The 21,972-nt window shown below is 43.0% G+C and overlaps 1 protein-coding gene across 1 annotated transcript; it reads left to right on the plus strand.

The window, feature by feature from the left end:
- The first annotated feature begins 2,068 nt into the window (after positions 1–2,068).
- Positions 2,069–20,051, plus strand: GZF1 (GDNF inducible zinc finger protein 1). The gene is made up of 6 exons (XM_072140523.1): positions 2,069–2,272; positions 4,740–6,027; positions 7,577–7,671; positions 13,122–13,289; positions 17,198–17,355; positions 19,534–20,051. The coding sequence occupies exons 1-6, from the start codon at positions 2,122–2,124 to the stop codon at positions 19,867–19,869; spliced, it is 2,196 nt and encodes a 731-aa protein (XP_071996624.1). The 5' UTR covers positions 2,069–2,121; the 3' UTR covers positions 19,870–20,051.
- Positions 20,052–21,972: the final 1,921 nt, after the last annotated feature.

Below are 21,972 nucleotides of genomic sequence, written 5' to 3' on the forward strand. Positions count from 1 at the left end.
TTCCATAAAAAAAACTTTATTATACAATGTTAAGACAAAACATTATTGCAGAATTGAATGAGAATCATCATACACATTATATTTTAATATATTTATCATTCCACAAAATATATTTTAATATATTTAACAATAAGTGCCTCCCTAATTATTCATAGTTTCTATAAACTGTAATGTTTTCTTTAGTAAGGATCTTTCAGATGAGCCATTTATTTTGCATACCTCCCAATTTTTGGGTTGAAGAAAGAGGGACACAAACAGTCCGGTCACGTGTTTTTTTTGGTGCATTTTTAAACTAACTGAAAACGTGTACTTTTTTGCCAGCCAAACGCATCATAAACATGCAAAAACGTACACGCGTTTTCAATGCGTTTAAAAATGCACTGTGTGAATGCACCCTAAAAGTGATGTGCCTAGTGCGCCACAAAATTCTTTTCATAATAAAACACACCCTTACCCCCCTCCTTATCCCACCACCTAGAATTCCCAAACAGTATAATACCCTTATAATGCACAATTCCCATATTCTGTGGCTCCAACCTGAACAATTCCCCATTCTACCTCCTCGTGACATTGTAGCCCCCATTATATATTATACCCCCAACTCCCCCTCATTTGGTATTAAAGCCCTCCCACATATTGTGCCCCCGCAGTTGCTTATTGTACCCTCCTCTTACTTACACTGTTATTGTACAGCCCCAGCAGCTCCCCTTATTATTTTGCCCCCCACTCCAGCAGCTCCTCCTCTTATAGTGCCCTCCCCGCAGTTCCCCCACTTAGCTCCTCCTCCTCCTCTTATAGTGCCAGGAGGGTGTGAAGGGTAGTACGGCTGGCGGTGGAGATTCCTACCCCACGCCTGTGCACACCAAGTGCTCGCAGGCTTCTATATAAATCCCCAACCAGTTGTTTGTTGGCTTAAACGAGCAACAAACAAAGTCAATTGGGGATCTCCAACTACAACTTTATTGGGAACATAACGCCCTAAGCACCGCGCGATCATGAGATTCTTCATCCGTACCATCAATACTTCCGGCTTTAAGTGGACCATAATCCTTTGATATAGGTGTCCATTCATTCATTTTCGTACACCATCCGATGGAGTCATCTAGAGACCAGGAATGTTTGTTCTATACAAATCCGTAGCCCACAGCTACCCGTTGGATAAATCCTGGTGTATCTGTTGCGGTACAGGTGTCGGGAAATTCATCATACACCGGCACATGGAGCACCGGAATGATAACTTCTCCCCATTAAATAGAACTAAAAACCTGCAGTAACTCCATTCTAGCCGGCGACTACAGTGACTAGAATGGACCTACTACACGGGGGTTTAGCAATTCTAAGGACCATCAATTCATTTTTTTTTTGTGTTCTAGATTAAAAATGTTGCCGTTTCGATTCCGTGACATCTAGGGCTAGTTAAAAATTAAAAAATAGTAATGGATTTAATAAAAGTATTTTAATTAGGATCAAAGTGAAGTTTCCATTTTCATATTAACTCAAAATAAAGAATATGATTGAAATGATTGCAGTGAGACAGTCGTGGAGGACAATTATCAACACATCATACGCCCCGGCCCTTCCGCCTGACATGTAGCATAGACCTCAGCACCCGCCAAACATGCAGCCCCATGTAACATACATTTCATACCACCCTAGCCCCTGCCGACATTCAGCCCCATGTAACACGACACATGCCACTTTAACCCCTGCCAGACATGCAGTCCAATGTAACATACACCTCATGCCAGTTCAGCCCCTGCCAAACATACAGTTCCATGGCACCTTATGCCACCTCAGCCTGCACCAGACATGCAGTCCCACGTAACAAACATATCTTGTACCAGTTCAGTTCCCCTGACCTAACTTCAACAACATGCATTCCTGTCAGCCCCCCTCCCCTCCATGCACATGTATACACACTCCCCTGTGACTTCTCTCCGCTATATGTAATCGGACATCACAGCACTGCTACTTCCTGCACTGTATGTGTAGTCTACATGGAAAGCCACACCCCTCCCTTCAGGCTCCGCCCCTTCCCGTGACATCACTTCTACCTGGAGCAGCTCCAGTGTAGACGCTGCCGTAGTCAGACATTACAGCTCCGCTACTTCCTGCATTGTGATGAGGCTGTGTACAAAGCCACACCCCTTTCTCCGAGGCCCCGCCCTTTCCCGTCGCATCACTTCTACCAGGAGCGACTTCGTCCTAGACGCTGGGGTAGCGGAGCGACAGCAGTGCGGCGCTTTACCGGATTACACGGTACAGCCGCAAGGTACGTAGCTGCTCACCCACCACTCGGGTTTTGCTGTCAGTCTGTGGCCGGGAGCTGTGATACACCGGGGCCTATGACTCCCAGCAGGCCGGTCTATATAGTACATACGGTACTAATAAAGCATTGCTTGTACCCAGTCACGTGTCTGCCGAGTCACATGATCCTCATTATTTAGCTATTCTGGCATAGAAAGAGTTATGCTATATTCTGAAATATAACCTGCAATCATCACAATAAAATTGTCATATTTTACACTCTACACCCTATGGTTGAATGCGCCTTCTACCCCATTATACTTGGCGCCGTCATGCAACTTTGCATCAAAATCGAATATTTCTAAATAGATCCATAAAAGTTCTATATGATGAAATATCAAACCCTGCATGTAAAAAAAGCTGCTTCAGATATAATAAATAATATTTCTCTGTGTACATCATTAGTAATCACAACTAAATAGACCAAATATTGTCCCTGAGAGGGTGGGGTGGACAGAGGTTGATCTCTGACCTCAGCGGTCACATGAGTGAGAGCTATGACATCACATCACTGCTGAGGCCCGAGAATAAAGGCGGTGGTCATGGAACGCCATTAAGGGAAATCAACCAGTGAAAAAATATTAAAAAACCTACAAATACTCCACACATTTCCCTTTGTCTTGATCCTGGCGCTGTCCTCCGCTAATATAGACACACCAGGATCACCTAGAAAAGAAAGTTATAATTAGGAAGATGTCCGGCTCTCCAAGCTGCTAATTATGCACGCCCTCGCCACCTCCCTCTCGGTGCAGGTCTTGCATTATAAGCAGCCCGGAGCACTGGACATCATGTCCCCGCGCTGCTAATTATAGCAGCGCACCGGGATCAAGACGAAGAGGAGCGGGGGTGAGTATTTGTAGGGTTTTTTTTTCTGTTTTGTCACTGGTTGATATCCTAGTAATGAAATTATAATGACAGGGAGCAGGGTATCTTTAATCTTTTTATTATACCTCTAACCTAACCAGAACAGGGTCTGTTGTACCCCCAAATGAATAGAGCAGTTGGTGGTACTGCTGCTCTTCTAATCTTTTTTGGCACTCACGGAGATAGCGGAGTGCAGTCCTCAGCTGCTCCTGCCTGCTATAGAGCGTGAATGGTGCAACCTATACCGCTGCTCTTTTCATTTGGGATACAACAAACCCTTGTTTCCTTAATCTGTGGAGGTCACAATGCCAGGATTCCCACTAATTATCAAGCTATCCCCTTTCCTATGCAGATTGTACCAAGTTTGCCCGTTATCCCCCTATCTTTAGGATAAGTTGATTGGTTGGGGTCTGATGGCTGGGCCCTTTCTCACTAATAATAAATAAAGGTGACATGTCCAGCATGTGTCCTGCTGTACCATTCAATGAATAGGGAGTGTTGGAAATTGATGAGCCCATTTACTAGGTCCCTGTGAGTGCCAGAGACGGTCGCCAATTTTTAACGCTTACATAGAGTTAAATGGAGCAGGAGGACACATGCTCGTTCAACACCCATGGGACCCCTCTTCTCCAGATTGCTGGAAATCTGTTCTTTTGAACAATGGGTAAACCAGCAGTTGGACCCAGTGGAAAGGGAATAATAATACAACTTGGTACAAGCCCTTTAAGTCTACAGGCTTTGGAACTCCCACAGTATGGACAAAGGTGTACACTGAAAACAACAAATTTACCATTAAAATTGGCACATTTTTTGAGCTTTTCCAATTTGTGCCCTTATGTTACTACTCATTACCATCAAAATCAAGCACAATAAATGGATCCAGACACCATGGATCATCTTATATTTGTTTATCCACGGTTGGCCCCCTTCCTTCTAAAATCAACTTTTAAAATTATGCTAATCAGCCAGAAGGGTGTTGCTACAGCACCTCAGCGCTGTAGTTTCACAGGCTGTTGGACCGCCTTGCCCTCCTCCTTGGCAGTTTCCCCTCCGTCTGCTGCAATCTCACCCAGTGGGAGTAGGAAGTGCTCTTGAACAGTGTAACAGACTGTGAAGCTGCAGCACTGAAAGGCTCAGGAAACATGCCCTAGAGCATTGGTTCTCAACCTGTGGGTCACAACCCCAGCGGGGGTCGAATGACCAAAACACAGGGGTCACCTAAAGCCATCAAAGGCCACGATTTTATTGCGTTTTTGCAGAGAATCACATGGTTTGGGGTCACCACAACATGAGGAACTGTATTGCGGGGTCACAGTATTACAAAGGTTGAGAACCACTGCCCTAGAGCCATTCTGGCTCATTAACAAAATTACAACATTTTTAAATGTCCCTGGTTTATTATGATTGATTGTGATGAGAGATTTCCTTTAAAAAGCACAATGAATACATTTGACTTTAGTTCTAATATTTTGTGAAAAATTAAACCAGGCTTTACAACTCTTTGAGACTAGGATTACATGATGATGGGCTTGATGGCTGACATTGATTGTTGTCCTTTTATCAAGCAGGTGAGGACCCATCTACAATGATGGAGAGCGCGGCTGTGTTGCTCGAGTCCAAATCCTTGCCTGTCCACCTCATGAATGAAATGCACCAACTTCGTGTTCATGGCCACTTATGTGATGTGACGGTAATAATAGAACATCAAGGATCTAGAATAGAGTTCACTGCCCACAAATCCATCCTTGCAGCCTCCAGCAGGTTCTTTAAAGAGGTATTTATGAACGACCCTGGTATGGGCAACACCATTCTATTGAGTGAAGTCTCCGCTTCTGACTTCTCGTCATTCCTGGAGTTTGTCTACACAGCGAGGGTCGAAGTATTTGAAGATCAGTTGCAGCGGATGATGAATGTTGCAGACAAACTTAAATGTGTTGATCTTGCCGAAACTTGTACGCAACATAAAAAACAGCTGGAGGACTCTGTTTGGTTGGACTTGCAAAATATTGTGGAATCCCAGGAGGCTGAAGAGGACATGCAAGAACTGGAAAATTCTGTCCAGGAGATCCAGAACAAGGCAGAGGTTCCAGTTACTAGTGACGTTACCGAATGTCCAATTGAGACTCAAGTAAGGAGTGGAAGCGAGTTTGGTCCAGAGTCAATCACGATAGAAGAAAGTTATGTAGAAACAACAGAAGATCCCTCAACACTTCCAAACTCCAAATCTAAAAGGTCAAGTGGCCGTATAGCTGGGAAAAAAGCGGTTGTCGAAATCCCTAAAAAGAAGTATACACGACGATTACGAGAGCAGCAGGACAGTGAAGACGCCAGCTCCTTGTTGAATGGCATTGGAAATGAAGGAAGCTTGTGTCATGAAGAACCTATGGATGAACACACTGACTGCAGTATAAAAGCCGAGGATGATGAGGACAGTCCGTGTGAGCTGGAGGAGAGTGAGAAAAAGTCCAGCGAAGAAAGCGACAAAACCCATGAGAAACACTCCAAACCGAGTCGTGGCGGTGCAGAAGAGGTCTTTCTGTGTGAGGTTTGTAGTCAGACTTTTGCAAACCGGTGCAACTGGAAGAGCCACCAGCGTCACGTGCACAACAACGACCGGCAGTTTCCCTGTGAACTTTGTGGGAAAAAGTTTAAAAGGAAAAAAGACATCAAGAGACACATTCTGCAAGTCCATGAGGGCGGCGGAGAAAGACATTTCTGTCAACTGTGTGGGAAGGGGTTAAGCTCCAAAACGGCTCTGAGGCTCCATGAGAGGACGCACACGGGGGACAAGCCTTTCAAATGTAACCAGTGTGAGGCCAGGTTTTCCCAGACATCAGCACTGAAAACTCATATGAGGTAGGAACTGTCTGCATACTAGAGGAGCAAACCATAGAAGTCTAACCACTGAGAACCTAATAAAGGGAACCTGTCACCAGGGACTTCATTTTCACTAAAGACAGGTTGCAGAAGCCCATTACAGCTGCAGTGCAAATATGTATTTCTGCCTTTTCTAAGCATTTGCATTAGAATATAATTGTGTGTTATAGCTTACCTTGCACCCTGACAAATTCCTGAGGTAGTCCCAGGGGCTGGACTTTGGTTTGGATGAATTTACAAAAACAACATGTGTTACTCACTCTTCAGAGCTTAGCCCCCACCTTTGTGCTCCTGTACAGCTCCACTTCCTGCTCCTTCTCAAAGCCTGGATGACATCAGTTGGGGGACGGACAGAGCTGTACAGGAGCACAAAGATGGAGGCAGCCTGCAGCTCAGACAAGTCACATGTTTAGAAAAGGCAGGCATTTTTGCACTGCAGGTGTCATGGGCTTTTACAATCTGTCTTTAGTGAAAATTAGGTCCCTGGTGACAGGTTCCCTTTAAAGAACAACTACCACCAGGATGAAAGACTATGCAAATGAGCCTAAGGGGCTCCAGGCTCCATTAACACCTATGGAGCTTGGAGCCCCTCAGGCTGATTTGCATACATTCCTTCATCCTTGTGGTAGTTGTCCTTTAAAGTGTGACTGAACCTTTGAAGCTAATAATAGTCAATTCTTTAATTCTATAAAACGCTTTTTTCCTGCTTCTTCTTTCTCCTGTAATGAGTAGTGTATCTGAAAGTCCTGTACACAATATCCTGTTGCTGCTTCTCTTATTCATCAGTGCTCACTCATGTAAACAAAAAAGCACAAGAGTCTGCACTCAGCACAAATGTAGGTATCAGTAATGCTGAATCACTTGATGAACATTCAGAGATTATTCTTAAGATAGTAAAGGCACATGGGCAACTTGTAAAAGAGTGGCCAACCCCTTCAACCTTGATGATTCAGCTCTGTAAGGAGATTGGACTGTCTAGGGACAGACAAGTCATTTGAAACATTGTGGGGCATTTATCAGGCTTTGTAAGCCAGGCATGCATGGCATGGAAAAGTCATAATTCATGGAACTTCAATTTTTTCCCCTTATGCCATCTCCGTACCAAGTGGGCATGATGGAGCAGTGACGGCCCAGCGCATTTACTATAGTCTGCACAATCCTTTATCTCTGAGTAGTCAGTGGATACAGGGAAGAATGTGACTTCCACAAACTGCTGAAAATAAATCTACCTTTTGATTCATACTCTATAGAGCAGCCTCACTGACTGAACCCACCCGCAGTATCGAGCCTTGTATTACTTTTTTATATAATTTTTTTTTACTTTTCCTAAAAAGATGATTTAAGATTATGCTAATGAGCTGCAAGTGTTTCGGGGGCGTTACCAAAGCACCTCCAGCCTTCATATGCAGTAACGCACCCCCTGCCCATTTGAAACTCATTAGCCAACCTCTTTTTTTTTTTTTTTTAAGGAAAAGACATTTGCAGTAATCAAGTGATGTATTCAATATAGATTTTTCTTCCGTTATAGGATCCACACTGGAGAGAAACCCTTTGCCTGTGAAGAGTGCGATGCGAAGTTCACACAGAATCACATGCTCATCTATCATAAGAGGTGTCACACAGGTAACCTTCATCATCCGAAAATAAGGGGAGGATTTATTTATGCTGCATCAGCATATTTTGCAGAAAAAGCTAAAACCGGTAAATCAGAAACATTTCCGAAGCCGTGAGAAAAATATTTACCTACACTGGAGATCCAAAGTAGAGAACAATGTATGATTGCTGGATTTTTTTCACAACTCTCCATTAATCCACATTTGATGGATTTTATGTAAGGGGTCACATTGCCACTAGAAAATTGCTTTATAAAATTTCCAAATTATATCAGCATAGAACCTTTATTTTTCAAAACACATTACGGCGTGCGTCGGTAAGGGGTTAATCTTTTTAATCTTTCTCCTAATGAGAGGTTTGGTTCAGTCCTAATGCTCTTAAACGTTGAGACACTGTATGACGAGAATTAAATAGCTGTTAACAATTGCATTTACAAAATGCAATATTAACAGACTGTTAACATCACATTAACGTTTGTGTTTTGTTAGTGTTTTGTAAACGCAATTGTTAACAGCAATGTAATAAGGCAGATCTCCTGTCCTCAGCTGTTGTAAATGTCATTGTAAATGTCAGGTACGTAGGGTTTGTCAGATAATTAAAGGGGTTGTCCACTTTCAGCAAATTATATGGTTTGTGTAAGGAAATGTTAGGCCCGTTCCACAAATTGCGAGTGTGATGCGATCACACTCGCAACGCATTCTGCCGGGAACGCACGGCCCGAACGCTGCACACCGGGACTGAACTCAGCATGTCAGTTCACTCTCGGTGTGCAGCGTTCGGGCTGTGCGTTCCCGGCAGCATGCGTTGCGAGTGTGATGCCAGTTCATCGCATTACACTTGCAAGTGTGGAACCGGCCTTATACAGTTTTCAAATATACTTTCTGTATCAATTTCCCACAGTTTTCTAGATCTCTGCTTGCTGTCCTGCTATAGAAAGCTTCTATCTTTACTTCTGCTGGGTAGAAATCTATCCATGGTCATGTGAAGTCACCCAGGTGCGCGGCTCGTTACTATCATAGACAGTAATCAGAGCCATGTTTTATAAAGAGCCGTGTACCATGGACAAATTTCTATGCATTGCAAGTAACGTAAAAACTTCCTACAAAATGACAGCAAGCAGAGATCCAGAAAAGCCATGAGGAATTGATACAGAAAGTACCGTATATACTCGAGTATAAGCCGACCCGAGTATAAGCAGAGACCCCTAATTTTACCACCAAAAACTGGGAAAAACTACTGACTCGAGTATAAGCCGAGGGTGGGAAATGCATTGGTCAAACCCCCCCAGTAGTATACAGCCTGCCAGCCCCCAGTAGTATACGGCCTGCCAGCCCCCAGTAGTATACGGCCTGCCAGCCCCCAGTAGTATACGGCCTGCCAGCCCCCAGTAGTATACGGCCTGCCAGCCCCCAGTAGTATACGGCCTGCCAGCCCCCAGTAGTATACGGCCTGCCAGCCCCCAGTAGTATACGGCCTGCCAGCCCCCAGTAGTATACGGCCTGCCAGCCCCCAGTAGTATACGGCCTGCCAGCCCCCAGTAGTATACGGCCTGCCAGCCCCCAGTAGTATACGGCCTGCCAGCCCCCAGTAGTATACGGCCTGCCAGCCCCCAGTAGTATACGGCCTGCCAGCCCCCAGTAGTATACGGCCTGCCAGCCCCCAGTAGTATACGGCCTGCCAGCCCCCAGTAGTATACGGCCTGCCAGCCCCCAGTAGTATACGGCCTGCCAGCCCCCAGTAGTATACGGCCTGCCAGCCCCCAGTAGTATACGGCCTGCCAGCCCCCAGTAGTATACGGCCTGCCAGCCCCCAGTAGTATACGGCCTGCCAGCCCCCAGTAGTATACGGCCTGCCAGCCCCCAGTAGTATACGGCCTGCCAGCCCCCAGTAGTATACGGCCTGCCAGCCCCCAGTAGTATACGGCCTGCCAGCCCCCAGTAGTATACGGCCTGCCAGCCCCCAGTAGTATACGGCCTGCCAGCCCCCAGTAGTATACGGCCTGCCAGCCCCCAGTAGTATACGGCCTGCCAGCCCCCAGTAGTATACGGCCTGCCAGCCCCCAGTAGTATACGGCCTGCCAGCCCCCAGTAGTATACGGCCTGCCAGCCCCCAGTAGTATACGGCCTGCCAGCCCCCAGTAGTATACGGCCTGCCAGCCCCCAGTAGTATACGGCCTGCCAGCCCCCAGTAGTATACGGCCTGCCAGCCGCCATGTAGTATTTAGCAGCCCCTAGTAGTATACAGCAGCCCCTAGTAGTATACAGCAGCCCTCTAGTAGTATACAGCAGCCCTCTAGTAGTATACAGCAGCCCCCTAGTAGTATACAGCAGCCCCCTAGTAGTATACAGCAGCCCCCTAGTAGTATACAGCAGCCCCCTAGTAGTATACAGCAGCCCCCTAGTAGTATACAGCAAGCCCCTAGTAGTATACAGCAAGGCCCTAGTAGTATACAGCAGCCCCCTAGTAGTATACAGCAAGCCCCTAGTAGTATACAGCAAGCCCCTAGTAGTATACAGCAAGCCCCTAGTAGTATACAGCAAGCCCCTAGTAGTATACAGCAAGGCCCTAGTAGTATACAGCAGCCCCCTAGTAGTATACAGCAAGCCCCTAGTAGTATACAGCAAGCCCCTAGTAGTATACAGCAAGCCCCTAGTAGTATACAGCAAGGCCCTAGTAGTATACAGCAAGGCCCTAGTAGTATACAGCAAGGCCCTAGTAGTATACAGCAAGCCCCTAGTAGTATACAGCAAGCCCCTAGTAGTATACAGCAAGCCCCTAGTAGTATACAGCAGCCCCCTAGTAGTATACAGCAGCCCCCTAGTAGTATACAGCAGCCCCCTAGTAGTATACAGCAGCCCCCTAGTAGTATACAGCAGCCCCCTAGTAGTATACAGCCAGCCTGCCCCCACGGCCCTTAAAAAAAATAAACTTATATACTCACCCTCTGATGTCAGCGCGGCTCCCCGATGTCGGCGCGACTTACCGATGTTCCCGATGTCAGCGCATCCCGTCTTCTTTCTTCTCCGCGGCTCCTCTTCTCTCTTCTTATTTAATAGAATGCCCATGCGGCCTCCAGTACGTGGGCCGCACTACCCAACAGCTTAAAACAAGAATGAGCAGTCATAGGTGTAACACAACGAACGGGTACATTAAACATAGTGTCTCAAGACATGGTTATACACACCACCAAAAGGATTTTTCAGCCTTTTCAATCACCCCGATCGAACATATCCCTGATGGGAATGATCGTTTTAATCTTTTGCGCAAAAGAGAAATGTTCTGGATTTTTAAAATTAACTGCCTCACCCCCAGTGGCTTAAATGAGTCATTAGAAAACAATTTTTAATTCTTCATTATTTCCCAACAACCCACACCCTCCTCCCCCCCCCCCCCCAATCAACTCAACCCACCACACAGTCCCCCCCCCCTTTAGCGAACCAATACTATTAATATTGATATTATTCTTCACCATCAATATATATATAAAAATTTCTTTTACTTCTCTATTTAATTCAAATGTTTCTCCCAGTCACTGTTTTATTCTCCTCAGTGCAGTTTCGCCACAGTGTAGCTTTGCCACACTGCCCCACATTCACCACATACCTAGTAATCATACCATGTCACCCCACTAGATGGCAGACATCTTTCTGGTTAGATTCTCCTGTGCGCATGCGCCAAATTTCGATTCTCCCGTGCGCATGCGCCAAATCTAGGTTGTGGCGCGCGCCGCTCCCACTAGTCGGCATCTATATCTAACATCAATACCAACGCTGCCTGACAGCTTCGGGGAATCGGTCCTTCACCCGCGCTGCAGGTAAGCTCTCACGCTCTCCCTATGTTAATTTTATCTGCCCATCCATCTATTATTCATTTTATTCATTGTATTTATTCATTTATTTATTTAATTTCTCTTCCCACAAGCCACCGCTAACTCATTTATGCCATTCACATCAAAATATAGAGGCTTTACAGTTTAATTTATATAAAAATAACAGACTGTCCACTTGTGCCATAGCTACATTTATTTATTTATTTATTTATCCAATTAGTTATTTATTTATTTTTATATGCATTATATTATTTAAGTGATTACATTATATATGAACCTGCCTCATGTACCATGTATTGAACTATGTATTGAATTATTCATTTATCTATTTAATCATGCACAATTAGTACTCAATCATGTATTCAATCTTGTAATGTTATATGAATCACGTATTCTTAATTTGTTTTATGCATCTATTATCTTTCATATGACTGTTTTTATGTCTTTGTGTTTGCATAGAGTTCTTTTAAAACACAAATAATTCATTTTTACCTACTTTCTGTAGTATATATGTACCTTTCCGCTCCCCAAAACCCTTTTTTATGTTCCCCCAGTATCTATCCACTTAATAAAGGAGTCATTGTAGACTCCGAAACGCGTTGTGTTCCAGAGATACGAAATAAAATACCCCCTTTTTTGGATTCATCTTGTGTATGTCACCTATCTGTGTGCGCCGAACTGAGACAAGTACCCTCCCTGCTCTACCTTCTCTCTTCCGGCATGGACGCGGCTATGTTTTCTTCTAGCAGGCGCATACTATGACGCGGCCGCTGCTGACATCATAGTATGCGCGGCCACTAAGAAACCATGGCCGCCTCCATGACGGAAGATAGAAGAGAGAAGAGGAGCCGTGGAGAAGAAAGAAGACGGGATGCGCTGACATCGGGGACATCGGTAAGTCGCGCCGACATCGGGGAGCCGCGCTGACATCGGAGGGTGAGTATTTAAGTTTTTTTTTTTTTAAGTGGGTAATTTTTTTTGTTACAGACTCGTGTGTAAGCCGAGGGGACGTTTTTCAGCACATTTTTTGTGCTGAAAAACTCGGCTTATACACGAGTATATACGGTATATTGGCAAATTGTATAACTTTGCCTTACACAAACTATTTCAATTATTTGCTGAAAGTGGACAACCCCTTTAAGGAAATTAGCCACAGGTCCCAGATTAAGACCAATAACTTGCAGGTATCTGAACATGTTCTTCCATTTTGATTAGAGTTCTGATTAGAGTTATCTCATTTACATTTTTATTCTGTGATTTAGAATATATACAATTTATGAAATAAGCCTAAAATACTGCTATTTTATTCATGATAGGATATCTTCTCATATAACTACACAGTGACCTTGACATTTAGGAAATTGCGTGTTCTGTAAATTTGATCTCCAGTGTATAAATGTTTACATTGGAAGTGGAATGAGGGAGTGACACAACACGAGTGCTGCTCTTTTTAATTCATTCACAAATGGCTTTACCATCAATGGGTATCAATGGGTTCAACTCTCTGTGTGCAGTGTATGGGAGACGTCGTAGCAGCTAGTCTCCAGAACACCTGTGTTATGCATGTAGTGTATTACAAATGTGCAGCTTTATAGTAATCTTTGTCTTGTTTCTCCCGTTATTGGCACAGGAGAGCGGCCATTCATGTGTGAGACCTGTGGGAAAAGCTTTGCCTCCAAGGAATATCTAAAGCATCATAATCGTATACATACCGGAGCCAAGCCCTTCAGATGTGACATCTGCTTCAGGTCATTTGCCCAGAGGAATTCGCTCTACCAGCATAATAAAGTGCACACCGGTAATACATACATATTGTCAGAAACCTCTATTTATAGGAACCGTCTGCTGATTGCTTGTTCTTTAAGATGCTCTTTTATAGGTGTTCATTTTTTTCTAAAAGGGATTGGCCCACGTGGGGTTCTGACTGCTGGGGCACCTAACAATATTGTATGTGTGCACTACCGTAAATGTCAGTCCCGGCTTATGTACAAGATAGTTCTTTAGGTTTGTTCTTAAGTTGAATTTGTATGTAAGTCGGGGCTGGTATATTTTATAATTGTAGCTCCAGATAAAGTTTTATTTTTTGTTCCTGGGACAATCAGATTTTTTAAAATTTTATGCCATGGAACAAGGATTATCAATAAAGCTTCATTACAGACACCTTACAGCTGATTATTGCAGCCTGGGACTAAAGTAATAGCATCCAGAGAGCTTCACTAGAGGTCACATTGAGCAGAGAGGTCTGTCTGTAACCAGGGATTGTCTGTAAGTCAGTTGTCTTTAACCCCATAGCGCAATAAGACGTACCCTTACGTCTTACTGCGCATGGGGGAGTATGAAGAGGGCTCACAGGCTGAGCCCTCTTCATACTCACCGGGCATTTGCTTCATAATGAAGCAAACGCCCGTCGCTAACACCCGCGATCGGTGCTTGCACCGATCGCGGGTGTTAACTCTTTGATTGCCGCCGGCAAAGCTGCCGGCGGCGCGTGGGCGCCGCCATCTTGGCTCCGATCGTCACTCCCCGTGACGTCACCGGGGAGCGGCGATCCGTTGCCATGACAGCCTGGGATCACACAAAGATCCCAGGCTGTCATGATCGAGGCTATCTATTATAATGTGCGATCTGCACATTATAATAGATGGTATGCAAAATCCCCATATACTGCCATACTGTAGTATGGCAGTATATGGTAGGATCAATCAGACAACCTAGGGTTAAAGTACCCTAGGGAGTCTGTAAAATAGTGTAAAAAAAAAAAAAAAAAAGTAAAAAAAAAAAATTATATTAAAAAAAACATAAAAATTCAAATCACCCCCCTTTCCCTAGAACTGATATAAATATAAATAAACAGTAAAAATCATAAACACAATAGGTATCGCCGTGTCCGAAAATGCCCGATCTATCAAAATATAATAACCGTTTTTCACTGCGTTAAACCCCGTAGCGGAAAATAGCGCCCGAAGTCGCAAATGGCATTTTTTTGCCATTTTGAAAAATAGAAAAAATTCTATAAAAAGTGATCAAAATGTCGAACAGTCCTAAAAATAGAAGCATTGAAAACGTCATCAGAAGTCGCAAAAAATGACACCACCCACAGCTCCATACACCAAAGTATGAAAAAGTTATTAGCGCAAGAAGACGGCAAAATGAAGAATTTTTTTTCTGTACAGGAGGTTTTAATTTTTGTAAATGTATGAAAACATTATAAAACCTATACAAATTTGGTATCCCCGTGATCGTATTGTCCCAATGAATGAAATAGACATGTCATTTAGGGTGCACAGTGAAAGCTGTAAAAACCAAGCCCACAAGAAATGTGTGTTTTTCATCATTTTCACTGCATTTAGAATTTTTTTCCCGCTTCCCAGTACACGGCATGGAATATTTAATACCATCACTACAAAGTGCAATTTGTTACGCAGAAAATAAGCCATCACACAGCTCTGTACATGGAAAAATAAAAAAGTTATAGATTTTTGAAGGTGGGGAGTGAAAAATAAAAACGCAAAAACGAAAAAGGGCCTGGTCCTTAAGGGGTTAAGGCTGTGACCAGCTGTATAGTGATCAATTATCTCCATCAGTGCTGCAGTGTGAATGAAGTATCTGTGCATTGTTGCCTACGACTAGATTCAGACAAATAAATGGGACCCCCCTTTCTGACCTTAGGTCATTCCCTTCTGATCAGCATGCTATGCTCTACATGGGCCACATTGTTTAACCCCTTAACGACTTGGCCTTTTTTAGTTTTTTCACTTCCATTTTTCACTCACCAACTTCAAAAATCTATAACTTTTTTATTTTTCCACATAAAGAGCTGTGTTATGGCTTATTTTCTGCGTAACAAATTGCACTTCATAGTGACGGTATTTAATATTCCATGGCGTGTACTGGGAAGCGGGAAAAAAATTCCAAATGCAGTGAAAATGGTGAAAAACCACATTTGTGACGTTTTCTTGTGGGCTTGGATTTTACAGCTTTCACTCTGCGTCCCAAATGACATGTCTACTTTATTCTTTGGGTCGGTACGATCACGTGGATACCAAATTTGTATAGGTTTTATAATGTTTTCATACATTTAAAAAAATTAAAACCTCCTGTACAAAATATTTTTTTTTTATTTTGCCATCTTCTGGGGCCAATAACTTTTTCATACTTTGGTGTGCGAAGCTGTGGATAGTGTCATTTTTTGCGAATTTTGATGCCGTTTTCATTACTATAATTTTTGGGACTGTGCAACCTTTTGATCACTTTTTATTAATTTTTTTATATTTTTCAAAATGGCAAAAAAATGCCATTTTCTACTTTGGACGCTATTTTCCGTTACGGGGTTAAACGTAGTGAAAAAACATTATCATATTTTGATAGATCGGGCATTTTCGGACGCGATACCTAATGTGTTTATGATTTTTACTGTTTATTTTTATATCAGTTCTAGGGAAAGGGGGGGTGATTTGAATTTTTAGGTTTTTTTATTATAATTTTTTTTTTTTAAACTTTTACTATTTTTCAGACTCCCTAGGGTACTCTAACCCTAGGTAGTCTGATCGATCCTATCATATACTGCCATACTACAGTATGGCAGTATATGTGGATTTTACTCCCCATGCATTACAATGTGCAATTAGCACATTGTAATGCATGGGTTAAAACGAAGTAGCCTCGGGTATTCGGAACACCCGAGGTTACCATGGCGACGGATCGCCGCTCCCCGTGACGTCATCGGGGAGCAGCGATCCACAACAAGATGGTGGCCCATGCGGCGCCATCTCTTTGAAGCCGCCGGCAGCATTGCTGGCGGCGATCGAGGTGAGAACACCCGCGATCGGTGCTAGCACCGATCGCGGGTGTTACCGGTAAGCCTTTGCTGCAATATGCAGCAAAGACTTACCGGCTATGGAGAGGGCTCGGCCCGCGAGCCCTCTCCATGCACCGGGACCCGGCGCGCGCCGTACTAGTATGGCGCGCGTCGGGAAGGGGTTAAAGGGGTTGTCCGAGTTCTGAAAAAAAAACTAAGGGAGGCCGGGAGGGCGCTGCTTAAAAAAATAAAGTCCTACTTACCTTCCGGTGCCCTCTGGTATCCAGCGCTGCTGCCGCTCCGGTCCGGCCGGACCCGAGAACCTTCCAGTCCAGCGCTGCTCCGGCGGCCATGTTTGTTTACATGGCGGCCGGACCGGAGCGACAGCAGCGCTGGATACCGGAGGGCACCGGAAGGTAAGTAGGCCTCCCGGCTTCCCTTAGTTTTTTTTTTTCAGAACTCGGACAACCCCTTTAAAGGTAACCTGTAAAAATGTACTGTAATGTGCAGACATCATCCATATTGCTCCTGCTCTATAACATTGTGCCTGCAGATAGGACACTATGTACAATCTTCTCAGCTCCTCCTGCTCTATAACATGCTACCTGCAGATAGGACACTATGTACAATCTGCTCAGATCCTCCTGCTCTATAACATGCTGCCTGCAGGTAGGACACTAGGTATAATCTGCTCAGCTCCTCCTGTTCTATAACATTTTGCATGCAGATAGGACACTATGTACAATTTGCTCAGATCCTACTGCTCTATGTTATGCTGCCTGCAGATAGGACACTGTGCAATTTGCATATTCACTTTAAAGTTTTGAAAGATTTCATACAGACAGATTATTACTTGGTGTAATGTACCTCTGTTATTAATGCTGTGTAATGTAACATCCCTCTTCCAGGAGAACGGCCATATTGCTGCAATCAGTGTGGGAAGCAGTTCACTCAGCTCAATGCACTACAGCGCCACAACCGGATCCACACAGGAGAGAAGCCTTTCATGTGCATCGCATGTCAGCGGACCTTTACCGACAAATCCACTCTCCGCAGGCACACCTCAGTAAGACCCTTACTCTTCTTCCTCACAGTATGGATTGCCTGGGAGTCCAAGAGGCTCCAAGAAAACCAAACATAGGCAGACGATTTTCTGATGTAACGCACATAGATTCCAGAGATGCATCCAGCTCACAGGATAAAATAAGTCTTAGTTTGGTTCAAATAATTAAAATCCAACATAATGTCTACATTTTTTTGCCTTACGGACCAAGAATGTGCTGTGTCTGTAACATTCTTCTTGCTGCCATGTTTTGTGGACAATAGGCTGAAGTTGAATGAAGTGACATAAACTAAGACTTTTTTTATTTACCTATGACCTGAACTCATCTGAGTTTTCCTGTCTTGTAATAGATCCCATGTACAGGCAGTCCCCGGATACAAGATAGGGTCCTTAAGTTTGTACTTAAGTTGATTTTGTATGTAAGTCGAAACTGTATATTTTATAATTGTAAATCCAGACCAAAATTTTTTTAGCCCCAATGACAATTGGAGTTTCAAAATTTGTTGCTGTAATTGGACCAAGGATTATCAATAAAGCTTCATTGCAGACACTTTACAGCTGATCATTGCAGTTTGGGACTATAGTAACATCTAGAGAGCTTCACCAGAGGTCACAGTGGCCAGAGGGGTCAGTCTGTAACTACGGGTCGTCTGTAAGTCGGGTGTCCTTAAGTAGGGGACCACCTGTATTATGATCCCAACAGGCCCAAAAGTATTCTTTGACTGTCCATCTTCTCTCAGAATCAGCAGACTTGTAATATTACTGTATTTTTTTGTAAGGCCAAATCCTTGAATTATTTTCTTTATGCCTTTTTGTTTATTAGTGCAGTGGGTCTATCCTATACTATTTTCCTCTAATTTCATCCAGAACGCAGGATTGAATTGAATCATAGTGGGGCCTGGAGTTTGGGTCTTTGGCCACTACATTACAGATTGCACCTGATGTTTTGGGACATAAGAACTGCTGAACTCAATCGGCATAGTTCTTAGGTGCAATGCTATGAAAAGGTTATTAGTACTAAAATTACCTGGAAAACCGCTTTTTGTATGCACCAATAGGGGGAGCTTGTTGTACACATGTTCATACAACTCCCTTTAAACTCAGTACTGCACTTTTGTGCATTCAAGGGCCTAAGTACAAATTTAGAACAATGGTGCTCCTCCCTTATTAATAATAAATCTTTATTTCTCTAGCGCCATCATATTCTGCAGTTCTGTACAGATCATGGGATCATGTACAAACAAAATAAGACAATATAGAGCAATAACATGATCAGATGGAAGAATAGGGCCCTGCTCACTAGAGCTTACAATCTATCATGCTTGTCTATGTCTGCCTTGGCGACCTCACCCTCTGGCAGGACCTTATGGCGAGTTAAAGGGGTATTCTCGTCTGGACATTCACATTCAATTTGATTAATCTGCCATTAATAAACATTTCTTCAATTAGATGTTATTAAAAAAAATGTTCCTGTGTGAAAATAATTTTCCATAAATGTAGTGATATGGTCCCATAGAAACGAGATGGCTTCCTCGGATACGGCCACCTCTGCTGGAGGGATTGTACAAATAAACAAAAAGTTTTTGTATATGAAATATCTGAGAATTACTACATGTCGCACAGCCGTCCTGTGGTAATGAACGCTGAATCCTGGTGGTCAGGCAGGACTCTATAGCCAAAGTCTGGCCACCGCTGCCTAAATGGAAGCCATCTCGTTTCTAAGGGACAACATGACTACATTTATGAGAAATTATCTTCACACAGAAACATTTTTTTTTAATAACATCCAATTGAAGAAATGTTTATATATGGAAGATTAATGAAACTGAATGTGAATGCCGAGACGAGAATACCCCTTTAACTGGTGCAGATGTAGAGGCCCCCAGCTAACAATAATTAATCTCTATATAGTGGCAACAAATTTGCTATTCTAATTGCTTAAATTGTAAAAAAAAATGGAGTTATTTAGGAGCTACAAAGGCTTTGTGTGGAATTGCATCTCGGTCACATCTGAGGGAAATGGGAAAAGCTTTAATAGCAAGTACATCCCAGCAACAGAAGTGGCCTGTTTATAAGGAATATAAACCTGAGCCTTTTTTGTAATATGGGGAGTATTTTACAGTCACATATATGTAACCATATTGCAGGCTCTAAAGGATTTATCTCCTATGTCTATTCCAGATACATGATAAAAACACACCCTGGAAATCATTCCTGGTGGTTCTAGACCCAAAAGCAGAAGACGGGCAGAAATCGGACCTCACTGAAGATGATGGGGAAGAGTCACCAAAACCTGCAGAGAAGTTGACATACTCCGAAAACGGCCATTACCAGAATTTGACTGTGGTGCCGGGAACTGTTGATTTACTGCAAGAAAACAACACTACCTCTATTCTAGGCTGTAAGACGGACTGCACCATAATACCTCAAGAAGTGTACATAGCCACCACGCTGAGCCACCTGACCGTGCTCCACACACAGAGCGAATCCATGCAGGCGATGGTCAACCTGGAGTAGTCCCATCATGGGACATAGGAGAAGAACTTGTCACTTTTATCTCGGTTTGTTGGAGTCTATGAACTTTTTGGCATATCAATGGAATGTCCAATTATTTTTGTATGAGACTATTAGTTGTTCCGTTCAATATCCTAAATGACTTCAAATGTTCAGCAAAAATAAATTTCCATTCCTCACGGTGATTTCTTTGTCCATAGAGGTCTATCAGGGCCACCACATCATGAAGGGGTCTTCTGCTGACCTTCTTACACAGATCAAACTCATTAATATATAAAAGATGTAGATGAGGAGACATACAGTAACATATACATAAACATGATGCATCAGACATGGATGTTTCATACATGTTTCTATGACGGCTCTTATTCTTTCATTGGGGCACATGTATCAAACTTTTGCCTTGCCTTTTTCATTTTTGTGACTTTTCATGGTGCTTGTGCTCATTTGTGACTTGTTCAGTCTCCTTCCAAAGTTCACCCTTGTCTAGTTTTCTGCAGTATTCCCTGAGTTACCACCTGAAACCAGTTGCGACTTATTTTAAAAAAGTCGCAGATTTTGGCTCAAAAGTCTAAGACAGCCCCTGACCAGACGTAGAATTTGGTTTAGAGCTGATTGCGACTTTTGAAGACTTTTTGCGAGTTTTGTTTTAAAAGTCCAAATACCACATGTATCAGTATGGAAAAACTGCTAAAGTGTATGTGACCAACGAAAAAGCCAAGGGAAAAAAACAAAACAAAGTCAGACTCAGGGTGGTGACACACATGGCGTTTTTGGGCCATTTTTAGTTAGTGTGTTTTCAGATTGTAAAAACGCATGTGTTTTTGACAGTTTTGACCAATTATCTTAATTCAAACTGGTCAAAAACGCATGCGTTTTCAAAAATGCATGCTTTTTTCAAAAACACGTGTTTTTTAACGCATGCATTTTTTAAGGATCTGTAAAATGCACTAACTAAAAACGTCCCAAAAAGGCCTAAAAAAAGCCATGTGTGTTACCACCCTCAGACTGATACATGTGCACCATTGTGTCTTGTCACTGTGGATACAGGGATCAAACCCTTGGTATGCAGAAGATATGAGCACAGTGTTAGTCTTTGAAGTTTCAGCACAGAAGGGCTCTGTTAACACCCCCAGTAGCCCATTGGACTAATTAGCATTATTTTAAAGATTGATAAAGGAGACCATGGATAGCAAGTATGAGAAGATTTTCCTGGTTTATCATACTTTATTTTTAAGGTATATTTCCTTTAAAGAGATACTATATCCATGATATTTATTGTATGCTATTAATGTCTGATAAATCAGTTGCTAGATAGAACACCTTTCAGCCTCTTGGATAAGGTGATGGTAGATAAGGTGATGGTAGATTTTCTTAAAGGGGTTGGCCCCTTTTACCTCATGATTTTTGTAATGCATATGTTAGTGTGGGGGTGAGGGGGGTAGGATATCAGGTAGTTTACCAATATACATCTAATAAAAGTTCTGCTCTACTTTCTTGATATGTAAAGTGAGACCTCCTGTCTTTTACTGTAACTCATCAGCCAGAGATTCCATATCTCTGTCTATAAGCAATCACCCTACCAGGACCTTGATATTATAATTATGAATACTATCAGAAGGTCCTGGCAGGGCGATTCTTTATGGACAGTTACGGATCACATGACCCTCCATCTGCAGCCATTATATGGACAGGAATGTCTGGCTGATGAGGTAAAAGACAGGAGGCTTCACTTTACATATCAAGAAAGCAGAACTATTAATAGATGTATATTGGTAAATTACCTAATATCCTGCCGCCCTACACTTACACACACATTACAAAAAACATGAGGTAAAGAGGCCAACCAAGTCCCTGCTTCTACACCAGACTACTGCCATAAACTATATACACAATATATTGCTTTGTTTTTGTTTGTTTTTTCCTCTATATGTTCTGGAATCACCATTTTTAGTTGTTTGAAAAAAAAAACATGTTCAGGCCGTACATCAAACAAGTCACACATAATAAAACTGTGTACCCCCTTCTTGTAATATACAGTAACCAGGAATTGAATAAAGGGCTTGCTCTGTATCTGACAATTTCTCCATATGGAGCCCATAGAAT

Source organism: Engystomops pustulosus, chromosome 3, assembly GCF_040894005.1.
Source record: "Engystomops pustulosus chromosome 3, aEngPut4.maternal, whole genome shotgun sequence".
NCBI lineage: Eukaryota > Metazoa > Chordata > Amphibia > Anura > Leptodactylidae > Engystomops > Engystomops pustulosus.